The 20855-nt window shown below is 42.4% G+C and overlaps 1 protein-coding gene across 25 annotated transcripts in view; it reads left to right on the top strand.

The window, feature by feature from the left end:
- Nucleotides 1-20855, top strand: part of MCTP2 (multiple C2 and transmembrane domain containing 2) — a 270449-nt gene that overhangs the window by 122297 nt on the left and 127297 nt on the right. For 18 of the 25 annotated variants that reach the window (XR_011250196.1, XR_011250197.1, XM_069558923.1 and 15 more), the window contains 2 exons: nucleotides 8660-8824; nucleotides 11088-11218. Coding sequence is in view for 22 of the 25 variants with exons in the window: in XM_069558923.1 (XP_069415024.1) it covers nucleotides 8660-8824; nucleotides 11088-11218 (296 nt within the window). In the remaining 3 variants the exon portion in view is untranslated. Of the gene's footprint in view, nucleotides 1-7074; nucleotides 7153-8659; nucleotides 8825-11087; nucleotides 11219-20855 lie in introns of those variants that run through there. The other 7 variants (XR_011250198.1, XM_069558938.1, XM_069558939.1 and 4 more) reach the window with 2 other exon arrangements.

Here is a 20855-nt window from a genome sequence, read left to right as displayed (position 1 = left end):
GTGCTCATCGGCGTGTGCACTGCCCCTGGCTGGCAGGGTGGAGCAGAGTCCTTGGACAGAGCCTAATTCTTACTACCTAGAACTTGACAGAAAATTGCACCAGGCCTCCGCCCCTCCCACCCCAGGCCTAAAAGTGCTGGCCACTCCCTGCTATCACTAACCTTAGCTTTTCTCCATCTGTTCTGTTTGGCATCCCAGCATTGTATTATATCATGTAATGTTATATTAAATATATCGTGTGTTCAGCCACTCAGATGTGTCTGACTCTTCTGGACTGTAGCCTGCCAGGATCCTCTGTCCATGGGATTCTCCAGGCAAGAATACTGGAGGGTGTAGCCCTGCCCTTCTCCAGGAGATCTTCCCAACCCAAGGATCAAACCCAGGTCTCCTGCATTTGCAGACAGATTTTTGGCTGTCTAAGCCACCAGGGAAGTTGAAGAAACTTAAATTGAAAGAGGACAGTCAAAGAATTTGGAGAGAAGATTGTTAAGTCTGTCTGCCTGTCTGTCTATACACCTGTCTGTCTGTCTGTCATGATGTGCTTGGTGAGCAGAGCCCAGGTGAGAACCAGAAGGAAGTTCTGATGGCTGTTTTGTCTGTCATACAGTTTTGAGTTGAGAAGAAGCTGCTTAAAGTGGAAAAAATGCCTCTTCTCCACCTTAGAAGTAAACGCCTTCCGTCACTCCACCTCTTTCTCTACTTGAACTCACTTCACCAATAGTGAAATGAGTTCACCAGTTTCACCCTTATTGCACTATTGATCCTGGAAGTAGTACAAGCAAAACCCTTTGCAAGAAGTGTGGTCTATTTGGAACCAAAATGAGAGTATCACGCCTGGACCACTTCCCCAGTTAGTAGAGTGCTTCTTGTTCTGTTGTTTTTCATTTTCACACATTATTCACTGAACTCAAATGCCTATCCATAGTGTCACCTTTTACTGTTTTGTTTTCTTGGTTAAATTTAAAGGATTGGAGGATGGTATATCCCAAACAGCCGTATATATTCATATATCTGTTTATTTCTATCTTCCTATCTATATATGTCTACCTAATTTTTTCGTCTATCTATATGTCTATCTATCCCTTATCTACCTACTTATTATCTCCCTCTCCATCTAGAAGTAACACTGCTGAATATCTTAACCTCGATGTTTCTGCTGCATTATTATGAAGTCTGCTGCTGCTGCTGCTGCTAAGTCGCTTCAGTCGTGTCCGACTCTGTGCGACCCTATAGATGGCAGCCCACGAGGCTCCTCTGTCCCTGGGATTCTCCAGACAAGAATACTGGAGTGGGTTGCCATTTCCTTCTCCAATGTATGCATGCATGCTAAGTTGCTTCAGTCGTGTCCTATTCTGTGTGACTTTATGGACAGCAGCCCACCAGGCTCCTCTGTCCACAGGATTCTCTAGGCAAGAATACCGGAGTGGGTTGCCATTTAGGCCAGCATTATCCTAGACAGAATAGTTTCTAGAGGTCTTTCTCATTTCTGGGGGCCTCAGTCATGCTCAGCTAAGGTGGTGAATCTATTAGAATTCTCAAACCTTGTGTATCTCCAGCCCAGAAGAATAGAGCCACTTTTCACAAATTTGTCATCTCAGTGACATTAGAATCACTTTTGTCCAAAACCCTCTCACTGAGCACATACTATATTGGCGGGAATGCCATCCTGAGACTTCAGAGATGAGTAAGACTTGGACATCATAACTGATGCAGTATTCGGAGAGATGGGGCAGTGGAAACAGTGACAGACTTTATTCTCTTAGGCCTCCAAATCACTGCAGATGGTGACTGCAGCCATGAAATTAAAAGACGCTTGCTCCTTGGAAGAAAAGCTATGACCAACCTAGACAGCATATTAAAAAACAAAGACATTACTTTGCCAACAAAGATCCATCTAGCCAAGGCTATGGTTTTTCCAGTAGTCATGTATGGATGTGAGAGTTGGACCATAAAGAAAGCAGAGTGCCAAAGAATTGATGCTTTTCTGCGGTGGTGTTGGAGAAGACTCTTGAGTCCCCTTGAGTCCCTTGGGACTGCCAGGGGATCCAGCCAGTCCATCCTCAAGGAGATCAGTCCTGAATATTCATTGCAGGACTGATGCTGGAGCTGAAACTCCAATACTTTGGCCACCTGATGTGAAGAACTGACTCACTGGAAAAGACCCTGATGCTGGCAAAATTAAAGGCAGGAAGAGAAGGGGATGACAGAGGATGAGATGATTGAGTGGCATCACTGACTTGATGGACATAAGTCTGAGCAAGCTCTGGGAGTTGGTGATGGACAGGGAAGCCTGGCATGCTGCAGTCAATAGGATTGCCAAGACTGAGCAACTGAACTGAATTGAACTGATCTGATTAGGAGAGCTGAGTAGAGAGGTGGGGTATTCAGAGACTAGACTCTTATCTTGACCTTGCAGGTGGGTGGGATGGGTTGTAGGCTGGAGAACTGAGTGAAAGGAGACAGGAGTGAATGTCACCAAGTGAGGAGGAAGAAGTTCATTGAGACATGACACTCACAAAATAATGTGTGTGGCAAGCTCTCCAGACTCTCTGTGTTCATTCCAAAGTTGAGCTCTCTCAACCAGGAGCATCAGCAGAAATCATTTGAATGCAGATATTTCTGGACCTCCATCTCAGGGCTCTCAGATCAGAAACTCTGGAAACAGGACCCAGCCGCCTATTAGTGAGCCTTCCTGGTGACCTGGAAGCATATTTATGTTTGAGAACCACTGTTGTGGACTAGGGGGTGGCGTGGGATGCTGGGAAGATAGGAGGTGAAGCCAGGGATGTCAGAGGGAGAGGGCTTGTAGAACTGCAGGGAGCGCTGCTGGATCTTAGATTCCTGGGGTTAGAGTGAGGCAGGCAAGGTGCCTGGGGTATAACACGAGTAGGCACTGGGGCTCTGGGGCCAGCCCTGCCCTCACAGACGCCTGAGCATGAGCACCTCCTTAAATGTTTCATCCTGAATGCCTGTCTCGCCTCACCCTAGTCCCAGTCCTGCTTAGGGGTGCCCTTGACCTATTTTAAGTGAAGGAGAGCCGTAGAAATACAGACTACAGCAGTTAAGGCCTGCAAATCAAGAAACAACAAAGGCCTACTCCAGAGCACAGGGAACTCTGCTCACTCTTATGTGGCAGCTTGGAGGGGACGGGAGTTTTGAGGAGAATGGATACATGTATATGTATAATGGAGTCCCTTTGCTGTCCACCTGAAACCGTCACAACATTGCTAACTGGCTATATTCCAATATAAAATTTTTTAAAAAAGAAATACTAGTTGATGATTATTATTGCAGATGAACCAGCCATTTAATTTTGAGTTTCCTGGAGATCAGGGTGAAAAGGGAAATCTTATTTACTCAACATGGCCTTCATTTTTTCCCTCCTCAGTCCAGAACCCTGAGGGTCATTGGGTATTTATAGACTTTATCAATTAAAAATCTTCTCATAATCTAATTTTTAAGTTCAAACAGCGAGTGAGGATAGTCCCTCTTGATTAAAAAATAAAGTAATCCTTTAATATCTTTGCACACACAGATTATTCATATCCTTGGAACTATGATATAGTTTTCGTCTATAAATATGTCTCATCTTCCATGTCCATGCCTCTGTGGGAAATTTAAAAGGCTTGCTTTATATCCCATGCAAAAATCTGTGTGTCGTTCTAGGAGAATTTATGCCGCCAGGGTTCTCTTCAGATGATACAAGGAACTGCCAAGTAGGAGCTTTCTGGAAGCCTGTTGCATGAGTATATGGATCTTCTCATGTCATGCTATAAAAGCTGTTGACAATGAGCAGTAGTTTTACATGCTGAAAAAGCTTGAAAGGAATATTTCATGGAAAGCTTTTATAGACTGTGTCTTCTCCCCTCGTTTTTCTAAGCATTGACAATATGGTTGGAATCTTGCTTTACTCTTCAGTTTGCTTACAAAGTTAGTTCATTTTTGTTTATGCATTTGTCCCCATTCACTCTCTACTTCCTCACAATGACTCAGGAAAGATAATTAGTGAGAATCAGACTAAGATGTATTAGCAACATGGGAACACGTATTTTTAAATTTCCATCTCTGAGATGATCTAAAAAGTACCCGTACAGGAATTGGTGCCACTAAGGTAGGCCTACTGGGAAAACCTTGTAAAAACGTTTTTTCAGTGCCCCTAATTTTACTTTTTAAAAATGTTTTGGTATTTTTTGCCACCCAAGGGAATGCTTTGAATTGTTACCCAGTGGTATTGTTTGGCATAGTTAATTATGAACGGTGGTATCACTAGAGAAAGAAATGGCTACCCACTCCAGTATTCTTGCCTGGAAAATCCCATGGACGGAGGAGGCTGGTGGGCTACAGTACATAGGATTGCAAAGAGTCACACATGACTTAATGACTAAATAACAGCAATCACTAACTATCACATTGCTTCTGATGACTATAGGTGTTTCCTCTGCTCCTGGACTCTGTGCCTCCCTGTCAGGATCCTTCTTTAAATCTGATTTTTCTGCTGTTCTTCCTGGCTTGGGATGGACAGACACATCAAGCTGTTATGTCCATCATCCTAGGGTTTCCTCTGTAATGTTTCCCTAGGATGAGTAGTTGTCCTGGAATCCACTTTGCCATCTCCACAGCATGCTGCTGGGCCAGAAGCCTCCAATGATGTATGTTTGCCAGTCTGTAATCCTTTTTTTTCTTTTAATGTCCCTGGAAGGCAGATCTCTTCACTGCTTTTTTCTTTTGGGCTCTGCTTGGTCGCCATTGCTCTGCATGGGCTTTCTCCAGCTGCGATGACCGGAGGCTCCTCTCTAGCCGAGGAGCCCAGCTTTCGCATCGCACTGGCTCCTCTTCTTGTGGAGCCCGGCTCGGGGGTGAGCTGTGGCATGCGGGCTTAGTTGTCCCACAGCGTGTGGCATCTCTCCAGTCCAGGGATGGAACCCCCATCCCCTGCATTGACAGGTGGATTCTTAACCACCGGACCACCAGGAAAGTCCCATCCACTGTTCTGAGAGTCTATTCCTAGATCAGAAACTCCTGAGAATTCTCCGCATGCTGGAAGTGAGCAGAAAAGCCCCACAGCCTGTACCTTCCATCTTTCTCCCTTTCTTCTTTCCCTTCCTGTGAAATTTTCATGACCTGGGAGTACATGAATGTTTTGGAATCTGTTTCATTTTTTACGAAAGTTAGTATGTTTCTAAGTTAAATATCCCAACTTGTTTTCCCTTAGTCGTAACTAAGTTGCACATTTCAGGAAAGAGTCACTCTTTCTGGGAGTAGATTTGGCAGGGCTGGGGGCCATGGAGGAGAGCCGATGAATGAATCCACATAGAAATAGTAAAATGTTCTGATCCTCTGGGAGGAAGGAGAAAAATAGCAAAACCCTGCTGGGCTGTATTTTATCCATTATGTCTGCTGAGAAATTAGGGTCAGGACCCAGAAGCTTTGCTCTATCTCCCGGTGTTTGTTTCAGCTTAGGTGGGGTGGGCTTCTCCCTTTGATGGGTCATTTCCTTCTCTCCTTTCACATTCCAGGCTGCATTAAGATGACGAATTTCACTTACAGGGCTTGGGCACAGACATGAAAACTTGAGCTATTGAGCTAACAGAGTGAGTGCAGAGGAGTCTATTTATGGTGGGGAGAATGGGGGTGTTTGAAGAATACAAAAGTTCCAGAGAACCCAGCTCTGCATCCGAGCACAGACGGGATGGCCCAGGTGGCATCCCCCCATCCCAGACCCTGCCTCTTAAACCTCATCACAAGTCTCAAGGGTGGAAGAGAAATGCGAAGGTGATTAAGAAACATGTTTAAAGCTCATGCTCACATCCTAGACCGCATCGCTTGCAGATGAATCTTCTTTTTTGGACATAACCTTGTAGCGGGCTTTGCAGAAATATTTAGAAATACGTAGAATAAAGGGCCCGTGTCCTTTTCTATCTGTGAACTATGCAATAAATACTTCTCTTTTCCTACCCCGCCTTTAGCAAGGGAAAAAAAAATCTTGGACGGCGAAGAGCAAGTCCATCACATCAAACATGACTGCGTTAAATGCTAAAATGTTCAAAGTCCGACTGAGATAGATAAAGGCTTTGATGGAAAGTGGATATTTCCCAGGGACATTACAAGCAATAATCCAGATGTTAGAGTGTAATGCAACGAGTGTCCCTGGATTGATCAGGAGCTCCAGCCAAGCCGGGCCTGGTGTAGGCCTTTGCCTTGCCCTCCCATGCTGTTCCGCCATATGGAACCTATCTCTTGGCCCCGTTAATAACCAGCTTTGGATTCCATTTTCACAGAGCTCATAGAGCTAAGTGGGGCTGTTTTATGGACAAGTTAGATAGAAGCCTTTCCAAGATAAACATCCAATTTGAAATTAGGACATACCAAGCCACAAAATTATTTTAGGGCATATTTCATGGAAACACTGCCATTTTTCTTAGGCAATTGCCAGACTGTAGGATGCCCTTTGATCCCTTGTGGACATTACTCCCTTCTTTATAAAAAGGATTTTGAAATAGTTGCAGTGTTTAGGGAGGAATATATCTGTCGGAACTTTGAAGCATGGCCCTGGGACAGGTCATGCTTCAGCTTATTGGTTGGCAAGTCAAACTTTAAGAAGAGGAATCATAAAAAAAAGAAAGTGCAGCAGGATGTATGAATCAAATTCTCATTTTCTTTTTAAAGATGGAAGTTTTCAGCCTGTGTGCTTAGTAAGCTAGAGAATGTTTTAAAAGTATCTGTACGCACACACATAGAGTGTAAACACATCTTCATACGTATTTATATATGTACCTGTCTATACATTCTGATGGTATGCATTGCTTTAACAAATACAAAGTTACTTAACCTTATTTCATAGATTGTCATGATTGAATGTATTCTTTGTGTAACCCAACTTCTGATAGAAGTTAGAGAAATAATTGTTCCTGTTTTCAAGAGGGGAGCGTTTTTTTCTTTTTTAAACAAATTATTTTCCCTTCTCCCTCTCCTGTTCTGTATCTGCACCTTCAAACCTGTGTGTGTGTGTGTGTGTGTGTGTGAATTCCAGTTTGCAGAGAAAAGCAACACAGATATTAAACATTTTTGTTTAAGGAAATCATAAAATGACCCAAACGCTTGGCATTACTGCATCGTTTATTAAGAAGGCTGGAGTGACGTGTGTTGGATGAGGTAAGCTGGCATGTAATTAACCCCGCACTGACATACCGTTCGTTGTGATAAATTGTGAGTAACCGGTGTCCAAGCAAATTGATGCCTAAATGATCTCAAAGATATAGTGAGCAGATGACAGGAATGAATATATAGTGTTAGAAATTCATTGCTCTGCTGTGATGCTCGACACCATCTCCATTCTTCTGCCCATTTATTTCTCCTTCAAATTAAGCCGTCTACCCTCGTGCCATCTCACTTACTGAGTGGAGAATGTGAATGAATTCTGCCAACCAAACACAGCCTGTGGATCGGGTCAGGGATTCTCACTCAAACAAACTCACCATAAAAAGACACTGTCGAGACCTTCAGGGTATTTAACAATGTTAAAGGAATAGACGTTACTTGTGTTGAGTATAATCATGGCATGGTGCTTATGCAAAAACAGATAAGTATTTTTCTTTCAGATATTTCAGCCAGCGAAAATATTAGGGAAGCAGGGAAACATGTAATAAGATGACAAAATGTGGTGAATAAGCACATGGAGGTTTGTTGTGCTGGTCTGTTTGTGTGTGTGTTTGAAGATTTACATAATGGACATTAAAAATAAAGTGTGCTTGTCCTCTTCATAATTTAATTCTAGGGGATATTTGCCTTTTTCTATATTCTATTTAAGCTGTGTGTGATGTAGAAAAGGAAAAAAAAAATAAGGTAACAGTTACTGAACACTTACTGGGTCCCATGCCCTGGTCTGTGTTCTTTATCCAACCTTCCCCTCCCACCAGATCTGCAAAGCTCATTTGGCTGGCAAGCCTATTATAGGCTGTATCTGGACCTGTGAATCTTGCAGTACTATTAGGCTTTTTTGTTGTCCCCTAAGGGATAAGGCTCAGCAGTAAAGAGTCTGCCTGCAGTGCAGGAGATACAGGAGACTCAGGTTCGATCCCTGGGTCGGGAAGATTCCCTGGAGGAGGAAATGGCAACCCACTCCAGCATTCTTGCCTGGGAAATCTCATGGACAAAGAAGTCCATGCAAAAGAGTTGGACACGACTTAGGCAGTGAGCACAACAAGAAATAAAGGGAGGTGCAAACGGATTCAATGTGAAGGATAAATTCAAAGCCGTAATTTCGAAATACCCAGAGGTAGTTTGTTTCCCTGCAGAGCAGTGCCTGGTTCTTATATCTCTGTTTCCCAGAATGCCTCTCTTCCCTTCCTACTATCGGAGTAGCCAAAGGCCCATTTGGAAGATTCTACCAAAGAGCATGTGTGGGTGGGAGGACAGTGCCAGGTGCCAAGTGTTGTTTGAATCCATCCTTCACTGGAGGCTCCAAGTCCAGTGCTTGAGAAGAAAGTCACTTAGCTGTGGTTGCAGGTTTGCAGAACCAGTGAAGAATAGTAACACATTCACTAGGCAGGGAGTGGTATTTCTCATGAATACTGAAAGCTGGACCACCCCCTCTGATCACCAAAGTCACACTCAAGAATTATCAGCAAGTTTATATGTCATCTTTATTTCTTTGCTTCAGTCCTCTTTGATACGCAACCTCCGGCTCTCAGAGTCCTTGAAAAAGAACCAACTCTGGAATGGGATTATAAGTATAACTTTGTTGGAAGGAAGGAATGTCTCAGGCGGAAGCATGGCAGAGATGTTTGTCCAGTTAAAACTGGGAGATCAGAGGTATAAAAGTAAGGTAAGTTCTGTCAATTCCTTAAGGAGAACAATGTCTTTAAGATGAAAACAAATGGAAAAAAAATGTATGTTTTCCCCCTCTAAACTTTGCAAGAACAAAATTTATTTTTAAATCTCCTGTGTGGATTAGGAGCACCCCAGAAAACAAAATAAATGTACAGATGCTGTCTGTTAATATGGGCATTTGATTGCTTAGTGTCATTCATTTTAATATAGTCACTGAAGCTAGAGAAAGTTTATTAAACAATAGATTTGAATGCATGGCTTATTTTCATTTTGAAAATGAACAACTGTGTTTCAGAGATTGTGCTGAAAAGGATTACTATTTCCAAAAATCCTACAAAAATAAAATAGTGTAATATGTTATAATTGAATTAAAATGCTTGAGTTTAACTAAACATATTTTCAAAAGTATACACTCCTGGATTTCTCTTACTTGTTGGTGTGAACACCAAAAATAGACATCTAATACTGCTGTTTTCTTGCTCTGATTTTTTTTTAAAAAGCTATCTAAAAGTATTAAAAGTGATTTGTTTTGAACAAAAGTAATAGCTTTTTTTTTTTAGCTGTCTTTAAAAATCAATCATCTTATTCCACTGATCCAAATTCCATTTAATTTTTAATCTCAGTAATTCGGTGTGGTTTTTATTTCAAAAACCCTAGTCTACAAACCATGGTAATTAATTAGTTTTACATAACTGTCAGACAGGAATATTTCCTATGTTTTATGGATTGAGGGAACTAGGGTACTTGAAAGTTAAGTCACTTGCCAAAAGCCACACAGGAAGAAAAACATCAGAGTGGAAGACTTTGAAAATAGGCCCGAGGGTATTTGCAGCTGGGGCTTTCCAGGGTAGCGGACTTACCTGAAGCAGACTAGTGACAGAATGACTTAGCGGGGCAGGAGGATGTCTCTCCTGCACAATTTTCAGTGCAGAATCAAATATTAAAGGTCATTTACTCCAGCGTAAGCAGTAGAGAACCAAAGCTTACGTTGTAGAATTGTTGATTATGAGAAATGCAAAAAATTGCAGCAAAGTTATGGCCAAAATGTGCAGACGATAATTTTTAGGCTGTACCTCACAATGAGTGTATCCAGGATAAGCACAGCTCTCCATTAAGATTCCTTTAACCGTCCAGCCTCAGAGTAAGGATTTATAGAGAAATTATTCATCACTAAGCTCACTTACCCTTTTAAACTAAGCTGAAGTGTAGAAAGAGTCCAGTATCTGCTGCATTCCCCCTTGGGGAATATTGCGCTTAAGTTGTGATCAAATGGGCTTTTTTTCTGCATAGTTTCTAAATTCTGTGATCTGATATATTTAAACTCAACGATGATGAAAAACAGCATAGATGATGTTATATGATGTTGGCTGCAGTCGAGGTCTAAGCAGTTCATTTTTTCCCATTCGAGCAAACTTGGTCCCAGGATTTCATCATTGGCCCTGAGTTCCCGGCATTTAGTGGCCTGCATTTTTGCTCACTTTTTCTTCACAAATTGAATCTTTGTGTAAATGAAACAGAAATGAAAGTCTTGCCAATGAACCAAACACATAAGCAGTTTGAAATAACTCTTGGAGAACATGGAAACACTTGTGGAGTTTTCCAACCACGCATGTTCATTTTTAGGTTTGGCTGCAGTGGAATTTCCTAGTCTTCCTCTGACTCCAGTGACTGGATTCAGGAAACTTGACTTTAGAAATAGGCAGTCACATACAAGTTATGGGTTTCTCGTGTAATGCATCTGACAGATGTTAATTAAGATCCCAAATTGTTAATTTATATAGTTCTTAAGCCAGCACTGAAATGGATGTGCCAATAAAAATGTTATTTCCATTTGATTAACCAATTAGGAGTATCTTTTGTAAGAGAGAAGAGCCATAAAATGTCTATTGAGATATTATATAGAGAGTGCAGCTCAATAGTCATTATTATATATGTGTAATAAATATTATCCATGTATCAAAAATATATATTTTGTATATCTATAACATTTATTGTTTCCTTGGGGATAGCAGTGCTGTTTCTAATTTGGTAGATAAATGAATGAATCTGGGGTCAGCTAAAAGAGTATGATGTTTTGCCAATCCTTAAAACCTCAACATGCCTTTCATTTCCAAAAAGGAAAATTTTAACTGTGTAAGAGTGATCATAACCATCATTATGATTGCTTTCCTGCTGTTTAGAAATGAAATGAATGTGTAGCTGCTATAGTGATGAATACCATTTTAAGAAAATAAATATTATAACTGCATGTTTTCTAGACACTGTGTAAGAGTGCAAATCCGCAGTGGCGGGAACAGTTTGACTTTCACTACTTCTCTGACAGGATGGGCATTTTGGACATTGAAGTGTGGGGAAAGGACAGCAAAAAGCACGAGGAACGTTTGGGCACGTGAGTCTCTTCTGCTTTCTAAATGGTGGGAGACCTGTCTTCATCAGGCTGGTGTATAGCATTGTCTTTATCTGGTTGAGCTTAGAGTAAAACCTCGTATTCCCACCCCAAGGAGCCATAAGTTAGCTGGACCTTAACCCGGGAAAGACTTTTTCGTTTATTAATTGGTATATGCCGTTTAGTATTGATCACAACAGAAGAAAATCGTTGTGTGTCAGGAATTCTCTAAAGAAAGATAATGTCCCATCTCAGATTCTTTAGGAAATGTTGGTTTCAGTTTCCAATGCACCCTATGAGTTTGGTTTTGGTCTTTAGTGAAAATACCAAATAATTCAATCACACCGTGAAGCTAGGGATCCCAAATTGATGAAAACTTTCCATTGTGCTCTATGGACTTTGTGGCAAATCGTAATGACATCTGCTGAGGCCAGATCGGTTTCATTTGTATACTTTGGACCTTCTCAGCTTAATTGAGGTGCTCCCTTGTATATAATGAGAAATATTGAAAGTATTAATGGTTTCCATATAGGATTATAGTAAGACTATAGTTAAATGCAATTCTGCCTGCATGTGGCTGCCCCAGTTTAAGCATGAAGGGGATGCTGGTGGAAGCATACATCTCTGATCTTTCTGGGAAGCCTGCACGTTCACAATAGTATCCTTATTTTATAGATGAGGGAATGGAGTGCTGAGAAGCTTAGCAGAGTAGTAAATGTGAGACTCAGGATTATCTGTTTTCAAAGACCCACGTTTTTTCTTCCAGACTACTGAGTTTTGTTCAGCCAATATGCATCCAGTTTGTCCACCCATCCTAAATTTAGAATAAAGCATTTAAAGGGCTCTCAACATCTGTTTGTGGTCTTTTTCAAGCCAAGTTCTCTGGAGCCCTGGATTCAGGGAGATGTGTTGGGGCCAGCCTTCAGGATAATCAAGTTTCTTCTGAAACCATAGCATCTCCACTTCTACCTGTGCTCTGTGGTGGGGTTCTGTTCCAGGCAAGAGTTTTACTGCTGAAAACAAAAGATTGAAAGCCCTTCATCCAGTAGAACCCCTTCTTTTTACAGCTAAGTCCAGAAGTCCAAAGATGTTATGTGTTTCTATCAGCAAGGAATTTAGGAGCCAAAATAGGCTGCGCCCCAGCTAACCCAGAACTCAATGCAGTGCTTTTTTTCTGTGTAGAATGCTTAGCAGAGGCAGTTGCATGAAACATCAGTTCTTTTTGCTGCTGTTATCCCATCCTAGTATTCTTGGGCTTCTCTTGTGACTCAGCTGGTAAAAAATCCACCTGTAATGCGCGAGACCTTGGTTCGATCCCTGGGTTGGGAAGGTCCCCTGGAGAAGGGAAAGGCTACCCACTGCAGTATTCTGGCCTGGAGAATTCCATGGACTGTATTGACCATGGGGTCGCAGAGTCAGACACGACTGAGCGACTTGCACTTTCATCCCACCCCGTCTCAGTAACTTATCCTGAGACAGACAAGAGGAAGTTTGGAGACCATGGCATATTCCTCCCATGCTTGCCTGCAGAGGCATTCTGTCAACAGAACGGTCTGGTTTGTCCCAGGGTACTTAATAATCCGAGCTCTCCCCCACCTGATGGCAGCGCTGTTGCCCAGTTATCGTGTGGAACACACACACACCCCTACACACTTCATCCATCCGTGTAAACACTGGCTAGGAGGGCCGGGCTGCCTCCAGCTGAGACGGGGCGCTCTTCCTGCTGTGTGCGTGTCGTGGTCCCAGTTCCGTTGCTTTGTGAAGCCTGCTCAACCCCCGTTCTCTGCTGCTCTGGTAGGTAGTAGCCATGCTTCCCCGGAGATCTGCAGGGCCAGATTTGTGGGTTTGGGCACCAAACTAGGTCCCGTCACTCTCCTGCTCAGGAGAAAGGTCTTCCTGTGGTCCAGAATGCACAGATTTTTCTCTGTCAGATGCTTTCCCAGCCTCCCCGCTCCTCCGTTTCCACAGGATAACTTAGACACCTGCATGTTCTCAGTGCCTCCCACCCTGGGCACTGCTGCGACACCCCCGTGCGCTGCCAACACCCACGGCAGAAGGATCAGACACGTTGTGTTAGCCAGCAGAGTACGGATAAGTTACGTCAGTGCACAAGCGCAGGGAACTCTGTGTCCCACAGCGCTATCTGAGTGATGGCCTTTGAGCCCCGGTGATGGATGGCCCGTGTGTTATTTTAGTAGGTGCGAAGAGTAATGGCCTTTCATTTCGTGTGTCATTGTGCCATCATGTTTCCTTCAAATGAGCGTTAAGTTTCTTTACAGACGCAGAAAATATTTGGAGATGTCCCTCTTATGCCATGTTTTGTCATTTGGGTCTTCATTTATTATTTGAGCTATTTCCTGTTTGTAGCTTAGACGTCTACCTGCCCCAGTGGCCACTCTGCCCTTCCTCTTCATGGACTTTAAAGGAATTTTTTTGGGTATCCTTTTCCTTTTTCCTCTCCTGAGGTACAGAAGATAACAAAAGTGTCTCTTGGGCTTTGACTACACAGCGTTACCCAGAGTGAACTTCCAGGTGGGGTGAAACTTTCCCTAAAATACACCATGGCTTATCACAGTGAAAGGAGAGATTGTGTTGGCATATGGATATCACAGACCTGTTACTTACTGTTCTTCTTACATAAAAGTGTTCACTTTTTGTTTTCCTGTTCTTTGTTGTAATTCTTAAGGATCAGTTAGTTATTTTATCCCCTCAACTGTTGGGAAATACCTCTTTGTGTCAGGAGGGTCTTTGGCGATGTTGAATGTTCTCAGGCCTGTCTCAGAATTTGTCTTTGGATGATACCATGTTGCTAGCAGTTTAAAGTTCTGCACGACCTCTCTGAGAAACTGTTCCCCCACTGAAGCTTCCCCTGGCAGGCATCATGAGAGGAGGGACGGAACACTTTGAGTTGTGTTTCCTGGGCTGTCTGGTAACGACAACACTTGCAAGCTACGAGACCTTGGGCAGTGGTCTTTCTTGTGGTTTTCCTGTGTAACAGGGTCTTCAGCCAACTTGCAGGTCATCATGGCAACTGGCAACCATGGCTATTGCTGGTTGCTAGTATTACTCCTATTAATTTTGAGATTTTTTTTTTCTTCTGGATAATAACTACAGATCCCCACAACTAAATTGTGCTATTTAAGTATTTGAGATATGACTGGTTAAAATTCAGCTCAGTTTTGTTTATTCAAAACAGAATAGATTTGTGTGTGTGTGTGTGTGTTTTGGTGGAAGTGAGCAGTGACTATCTTCCAGGACGTGATGGGAAGGATATTTATTGACTCAAGAACTGAACAGTGTTGATTAGCCTGACTGACATTGGTTTTGTAGCTGTGGACGGTGGTAGACTGGGGCAGTGGTCAGTTATGGTCATAACTGGTGTTTGTGTTAGCATTGGTGGGTTGCTAGCTTGGTGATAGTTCAGGCTTGTCCCACCTCCCCAACCTCCATGGCAGCCAGCCTCCTCTAGGCTCTCCTGAGTCATGGGGAACTTTCTAAAATTCCTTGTGTCCTTGTGGTCCACTTGTGGGCTTCCGCTGAGCCACAGGTAGCTCCTGAGGAGGTCAGGGCTGGTGAGATAAAGGTGCTTGGGCAAACCAACACCCCACCTCCCAATCCAGGAGGTCTACTATTCATGGGCCAGAAAAAAAAAAAAAGACAGTCTTTTGAGTCCATCAATGGTCCAGAAACAGTGGATTTTTAGGAGGAGTAAGAAATAAAGCTAAATATAACCTGCTCCAACTTTTAAACAAAATGGCAAGAGTAGAAATATAGATTAATCTTCTTGTCAACCTATAACATTTCAACATAATCATACCATTTTCTTAAAGTATATTTTATATTTCCCTATGATTCTGGTGATTAATTTGTTATAGAATATTCTAGCTTCCAAGGTGGCGCCAGTGGTAAGGAATCTGCCTGCAAATGTAGGAGACGCCAAGAGATGCAAGTTCAATCCCTGAATCAGGAAGATTCCCTGGAGGAGGAAATGGCAACCCACTCCGGTATTCTTGCCTGGAAAATTATGTGAACAGAGGAGCCTGGTGGGCTACAGTCCATGGGGTTGCAGAGAGTCGGACAGAACTGAGCATGCATGTACGGATGCATGCAGACTTAGTTTGGAAAAGTTAAGAATGAGATTGCACAAGCTTATTTTAACTGGGCTGCCACAGAGCCAATCCTGAGTCCCACGTGATGCCTTAGAAAGTGGTTCTGATGTGCTGCCCATTTACCGGTGACTCCAACACGCAGGAAAATCAGGGTCTTTCTTTGGACAGATCGCACCCCATGTCGCTGATCTGCTTTCACAGAGAGGCTTGACACAGTCACCATTTGCTTCCTGTTCACCCCCGTTCTTAGCCTCTGAGATTTACAGCTTTTAAAACTCTGGGACTCTTCTGCCCCCTTGCATTTAAGTTAAAAGCTGACCAGTCTATAATATAAAACATAGAATTATGGTAATGAATAAGAGGTTAAAAGCTATCATGGCAAGTGGAACTTAGCAGGTTTGGCTGACTGATATGGTAAAAATTATGTGTTGAATTAAAACATTAAAATGCGGTGGGATTAATGGAGAAAGACAGGAACAGGAGGTCAGAAACAATGCTAAATCAGCACATTAACTGCCTGTGGGCTAGAGATTCTGGCTTTAATATATGCAGAGGAAAAAAAAAGCTTACAGAGGGGGGAAAAAAAGTAATTAACTTAGTCCTTGTTTCCTCCAGGTGAATAGAAATGCAGACATTTGAATCTGGGAGGCATCCAGTACATACATTTCTTTCCGTTTCTTTTTTATATAGAGGAGGAAGTAGACCCTAGAAGGTATTCAGTTGGTTAACAAAAAAGAAACACTGACTTTATAATTTGGAGTGTTTGAATTTTATTTTGCCACTAGGATTCATTTTGTTTGTTCCTTCATTTTACTCAACAAACACTGAGCATGTTGTGTATCAGACATCTTACCAAAAGCTGGGGGTTCACGTGTGGATTGTGTCCTCAGGCACTAGGTTGTGGGCAGCTTTCTGGAAGAAGAGTGTCTCAGCTGAGACCTGTAACATGGGTGGTGGTTAGCCAGACCAGACTGGAGGAAGAACGTTTCAGGAAGATGGGACCACATGGGCAGAGACTTAGCGAGGAGGGAGAAGACGTCTGAGAATCTTGAAAAGAAAAATGCGGAGTGATGACGTCACACGATCAGACTAGAGCGGAAAGCGGGAGTGAGGTCACAAAGCCATCGGATTCCATCTCCTGCCCGTGAACCACGGCTGGACCTGGCTAGACACAGACACACCAGTGCCCCGCTCCTTTTTCTTCACCACTTGTTGCCACAGTGGACCTCTGATGGAATGAATGATCTACGACCTGACTTCAGAATGATGGGTTCCTGGTCCCCTAAGGGCCGGCGTGTAGCACCTGTTGAATTATGGTCCATACGTGGTCTCTCCCCCTGCCGGTGGAGCCGCGCATGAGACACCCTGAGAGCAGACCTGATTGGCTAATGCTCGTTACTCAAGTGTTTTGCACGGATGCCCTGCACACGTGTTTTCCACATTGTCTCAGTACAGTTTCATAAGTTTTATTGCTTCATCGGTTTTTTGTTAACAAACACATCTTTGGATATGTTGGCCTGAGTCTCTTGGGCTATGGTGAGTTAACAGGTATTTTTTCTTTTAAATTGTTCCTAGGTTGTATCTCTGATACCTTTATCAATGTGTCTGTACTGTCTGTCATCTACTAACGTGGGAAAATTTTTAAATACTTCCCCTGCTGTAACTCATCACAGTTGAATGATTAGCATTTCTTTAGATCAGGGGTCACCTAAGGAGGGTGGGTCAAGTCCAGAAGGCTGCTTGGTTTTGAGTAAAGTTTTATTGGAAAAGAACACTGTTCATTTGTGTTCATTGTCTATTACTGCTTTCTTCCTATGAGGGGAGAGTTGAGCAGCAGCAGCAGCAGCAGAGACCATGTAGCCCCAAACTAAAACTGTTTCCTCTTTGGCCCTTCATAGAAAAAATGATCTTCGTGCCCCATCATTTATTAATGTGGGTGTGGTTTTTAATGATAATTGGAACACTAATTATGAGAGCCTTTTAAACCGCATATCCAAAAACTGAGTTTGTTTTTTCAAAGAAAATTTGCATCTAGAGTAGTAAGCTTAGTGTTTCATCAAGCCTCATACAAGGTTGCCATTTGGGAAGAGTTTGGGAAGGAATTTAGAGGCTACAAAAGAGAAAAGAGAATATATGACAATACCTGCGAAATTCTGGAATTGATGAGTGAGTGAGTAGTGTTTATAAGAATGAGCAGGCAGGAGGGAAGGAGGAGGGGGTGTTTTGCGTTGCTGAGGAATCTGGGCTGGATCTGCTCTTCTAGGCATCCTCAGGGGCCAGCTCTGCACTTCACCTGCAACCGGTTACTAAACAGGAAACAGAAAGTCTTGGGAAAGAACCGCAGATTGGCTAGTGCTTCAGGAGCGGCGAGAAAGAGTGAAGCGCTGGCCAGGTTATTTAGTATTTTCTCGGCGTAGAATGTGATACCCTGTAGAAAATGAATGAAGCAGCCCAGAGTCTCCTTTTAAGATTTTTGTATTAAACTTGTCTTTGGTGAATGTATTTCAGAATGATTATATCTTAAAGGTTTTATTTACTTGCGCCTGAAGAAGGTCATTTTGTTCACATGATACTCACCTCTCTTCAGTAGATTCAGTTGAGTGTTACGGTAAAAGTGTTCTGAAATTCTGGAAGAAAAGTCCTTATTGTTTTCTTTTCTTCCTCTGCTTTTGCTGGTCATACAGTAACCAGTTCCTAGCTTGGGGTTAATGTAAGTATTTCTTCGGCCTCTGACTAACCTCCTGAGCGTTCTGGTTCTCCTTCCAACGTGAAGATGAGCTGAAGCCATGGAGACAGAGGTTGACACAGAAAAATGGGAGGCCTGAAGGAAAGGGTTTGGTATGAGAGTCATTTCTCCTTACTCCCTTCTTTCCTCCTTTCTTCCAGAATGTGAAAGTGAAGGGGGCAGCCAGCTGGATCGAAGTGATGGGGAGAGAGCACTTCAGTTCTAGAAAGTTCATAGAAAGTCATCCTTAGAATTGGTGGTTAACACTAGGGAGAGGGTCGCTTTACATTAATTCCTAAGACTAAAGACATCGGTGTTTTAAGAATCGATTAATTCATATGATGGGACAAGGACCCTAAGAGACAGGGGTCATAATCCATGTACAAAAGGATCAAGGTTTAATTTTGACTGACCTGATGCCAATGTATCAATTTAATTTGCTCTTTCAGGTCACTAAGAAAAGAAAAGTGAGCATTTGATTCAATTCACTCATTAATTAACTGAGAATGTAGAATCCATTACGTTTTTCCTGAAATTCCCTTATCTGTTGTCTATGTGGCTCTTATATCTAAAATAGGCAAGGCTATTTTTTTTGTATAGGAATTCTTTCTTTGTTATCAAAATAAACTTTAAGTATGAGATAGGTGCAAAAGCTTCATAGTGGGCAGAAATGACTGAAAAGTTTGTGAAAATGTGTAATTTCTGAGACAAAACCAAATGTTTATTTTGATGTGATTCACACTTGTTTAAATTAGTAAACTGCTCTGTTCAAGAAAGCTGTCCCTTTAAATAGGAGTATAAATAAATAAATACTCTCCTATTTAAGGTTACCACCAGAGAAAAGTCTTAAGCAAATTTGGATCATTCATCCTTCCATAGAAAGAGCTTTATTAAATGAAAGTGTGTATAACAGTGTAAAATAATGGTTAGCAAATATTCTTAAACAGGTGTACTGCTGCTGCTGTTGCTGCTAAGTCGCTTCAGTCGTGTCCGACTCTGTGCAACCCCACAGATGGCAGTCTACCAGGCTCCTCGGTCCCTGGGATTCGCCAGGCAAGAACACTGGAGTGGGTTGCCATTTCCTTCTCCAATGCATGAGAGTGAAAAGTGAAAGTGAAAGTGAAGTCACTCAGTCATGTCCAATTCTTCTCGACCCTATGGACTGCAGCCCTGCTGCAAGAACTATACTTGAGCTATACTTATATAGAATTTTCAGGTCCTTAGTTTTGTAGATGGAGAAGGCAATGGTACCCCACTACAGTACTCCTGCCTGGAAAATCCCATGGACGGAGGAGCCTGGTGGGCTGCAGTCCATGTGGTCACTAACAGTTGGACACGACTGAGTGACTTCCCTTTCACTTTTCACTTTGATGCATTGGAGAAGGAAATGGCAACCCACTCCAGTGTTCTTGCCTGGAGAATTCCAGGGACGGGGGAGCCTGGTGGGCTGCCATCTATGGGGTTGCACAGAGTTGGACATGACTGAAGCAACTTAGCAACAGCAGCAGTTTTGTAGAAATGGTGCAGTTATAGCACTTGACATTTCTTCCCCAGCAAAATTAACTCTCCAACATACTTGCTTACAAAATTTACTAACCCCTCTGTTCACAGTAGTAAACTTACTTACCGCTACAGAAAAATTTTGATTCAAACCATAGTTATTTAAATATATATGCATATTTTTTTAATATCTCCAGTAGAAACATATGATGAATTTATTACACGTAAAAGCTCTAATTGCCACCTCTTCTTAAAACTGGAATCACTTTTGGTAATTTGGAAATAAATACCCACATAAATTTAATTTTATAGGTACATATCCCTTACTGTAAAAATATTTTTTATTCTATACTAAAAATAGGGATAGACTTTTAATATCAGTAGTTTTTCTCTTTAATTGGGAAAGAATTGCAAGCTTTCTTTCAAATTTATTTAACTGGAACTTTTTCCATATCCATGTGGCTCAAAACTGTCATTGCTTTATAAATGAGGTAGGTTTGCCTGTTTGCTATTGTCTGCAGACTTACAAAAGTACAGGAATGATGTGGGGTAAGAATCTCTCGTCGGACATTATGAGGCGGTGCGTCCGTGTTTGTAATAAAGTCTGGAATAGTCATCTGACTCAGTAACTAGAGATGGCGAATGGGAACGCAAACCACACAGTGCCTGCCCTCCCTCCACTCAGCCCTGCCACCTCACCCAACCTGGACGTGAACGAAGCAAGTGTGGTCCAAGCAACCCCAGGATTTTCCGTGTTAAAGCAAATAAATGGCTTAGCACCTCAGCCCCCTACCCCCCGCCCTTTCAGTGTTTGCTTCTGTATTTAAATGTGTTTGAGGTTTTCAACATCACCAGAACATTGACTGTTAAGAGGCGGAAAACATGCAATTTATAGCAGATGGGTGCAGCCTTTTCTGGCTGTGCTGCAGAAATGGGATCAATCAACAGCACTTCATGCTCCATTTGTCTAACAGAAACCCACCTGGGGAAACCCCGCGGAACGGTGCCTATTAGGAAAACACCTTAACACATTTCTTTAAATAAAATCTCGCCAGTTGGCATTAATCTGGAAGAAAATGGTTTCTCCATTAACCCTCTCCCGCTTGCACAGGCTCCTGTCTTTTCGCCTCTTTTTGAACCAACATCTCTTATTCTCTTGGCTGGTTAAAAAAAAAAAAAGACACAACCCCAAGAAGCCTTCTTGAGCCCGCATCCGTAGTGCTGAAACTCTGAAACTGTTTTTCTTCCTAGTTCTTGATCTGATCAGCTTTCTGCAGACTTTATCTGGCAGAGATTTGCTGCTTCT

Source organism: Ovis canadensis, chromosome 18 (genome assembly GCF_042477335.2).
Source record: "Ovis canadensis isolate MfBH-ARS-UI-01 breed Bighorn chromosome 18, ARS-UI_OviCan_v2, whole genome shotgun sequence".
Taxonomy (NCBI): domain Eukaryota; kingdom Metazoa; phylum Chordata; class Mammalia; order Artiodactyla; family Bovidae; genus Ovis; species Ovis canadensis.
The sequence above is the reverse complement of the archived record's forward strand: the minus strand, read 5'-3'. Positions and strand labels throughout refer to the sequence as shown.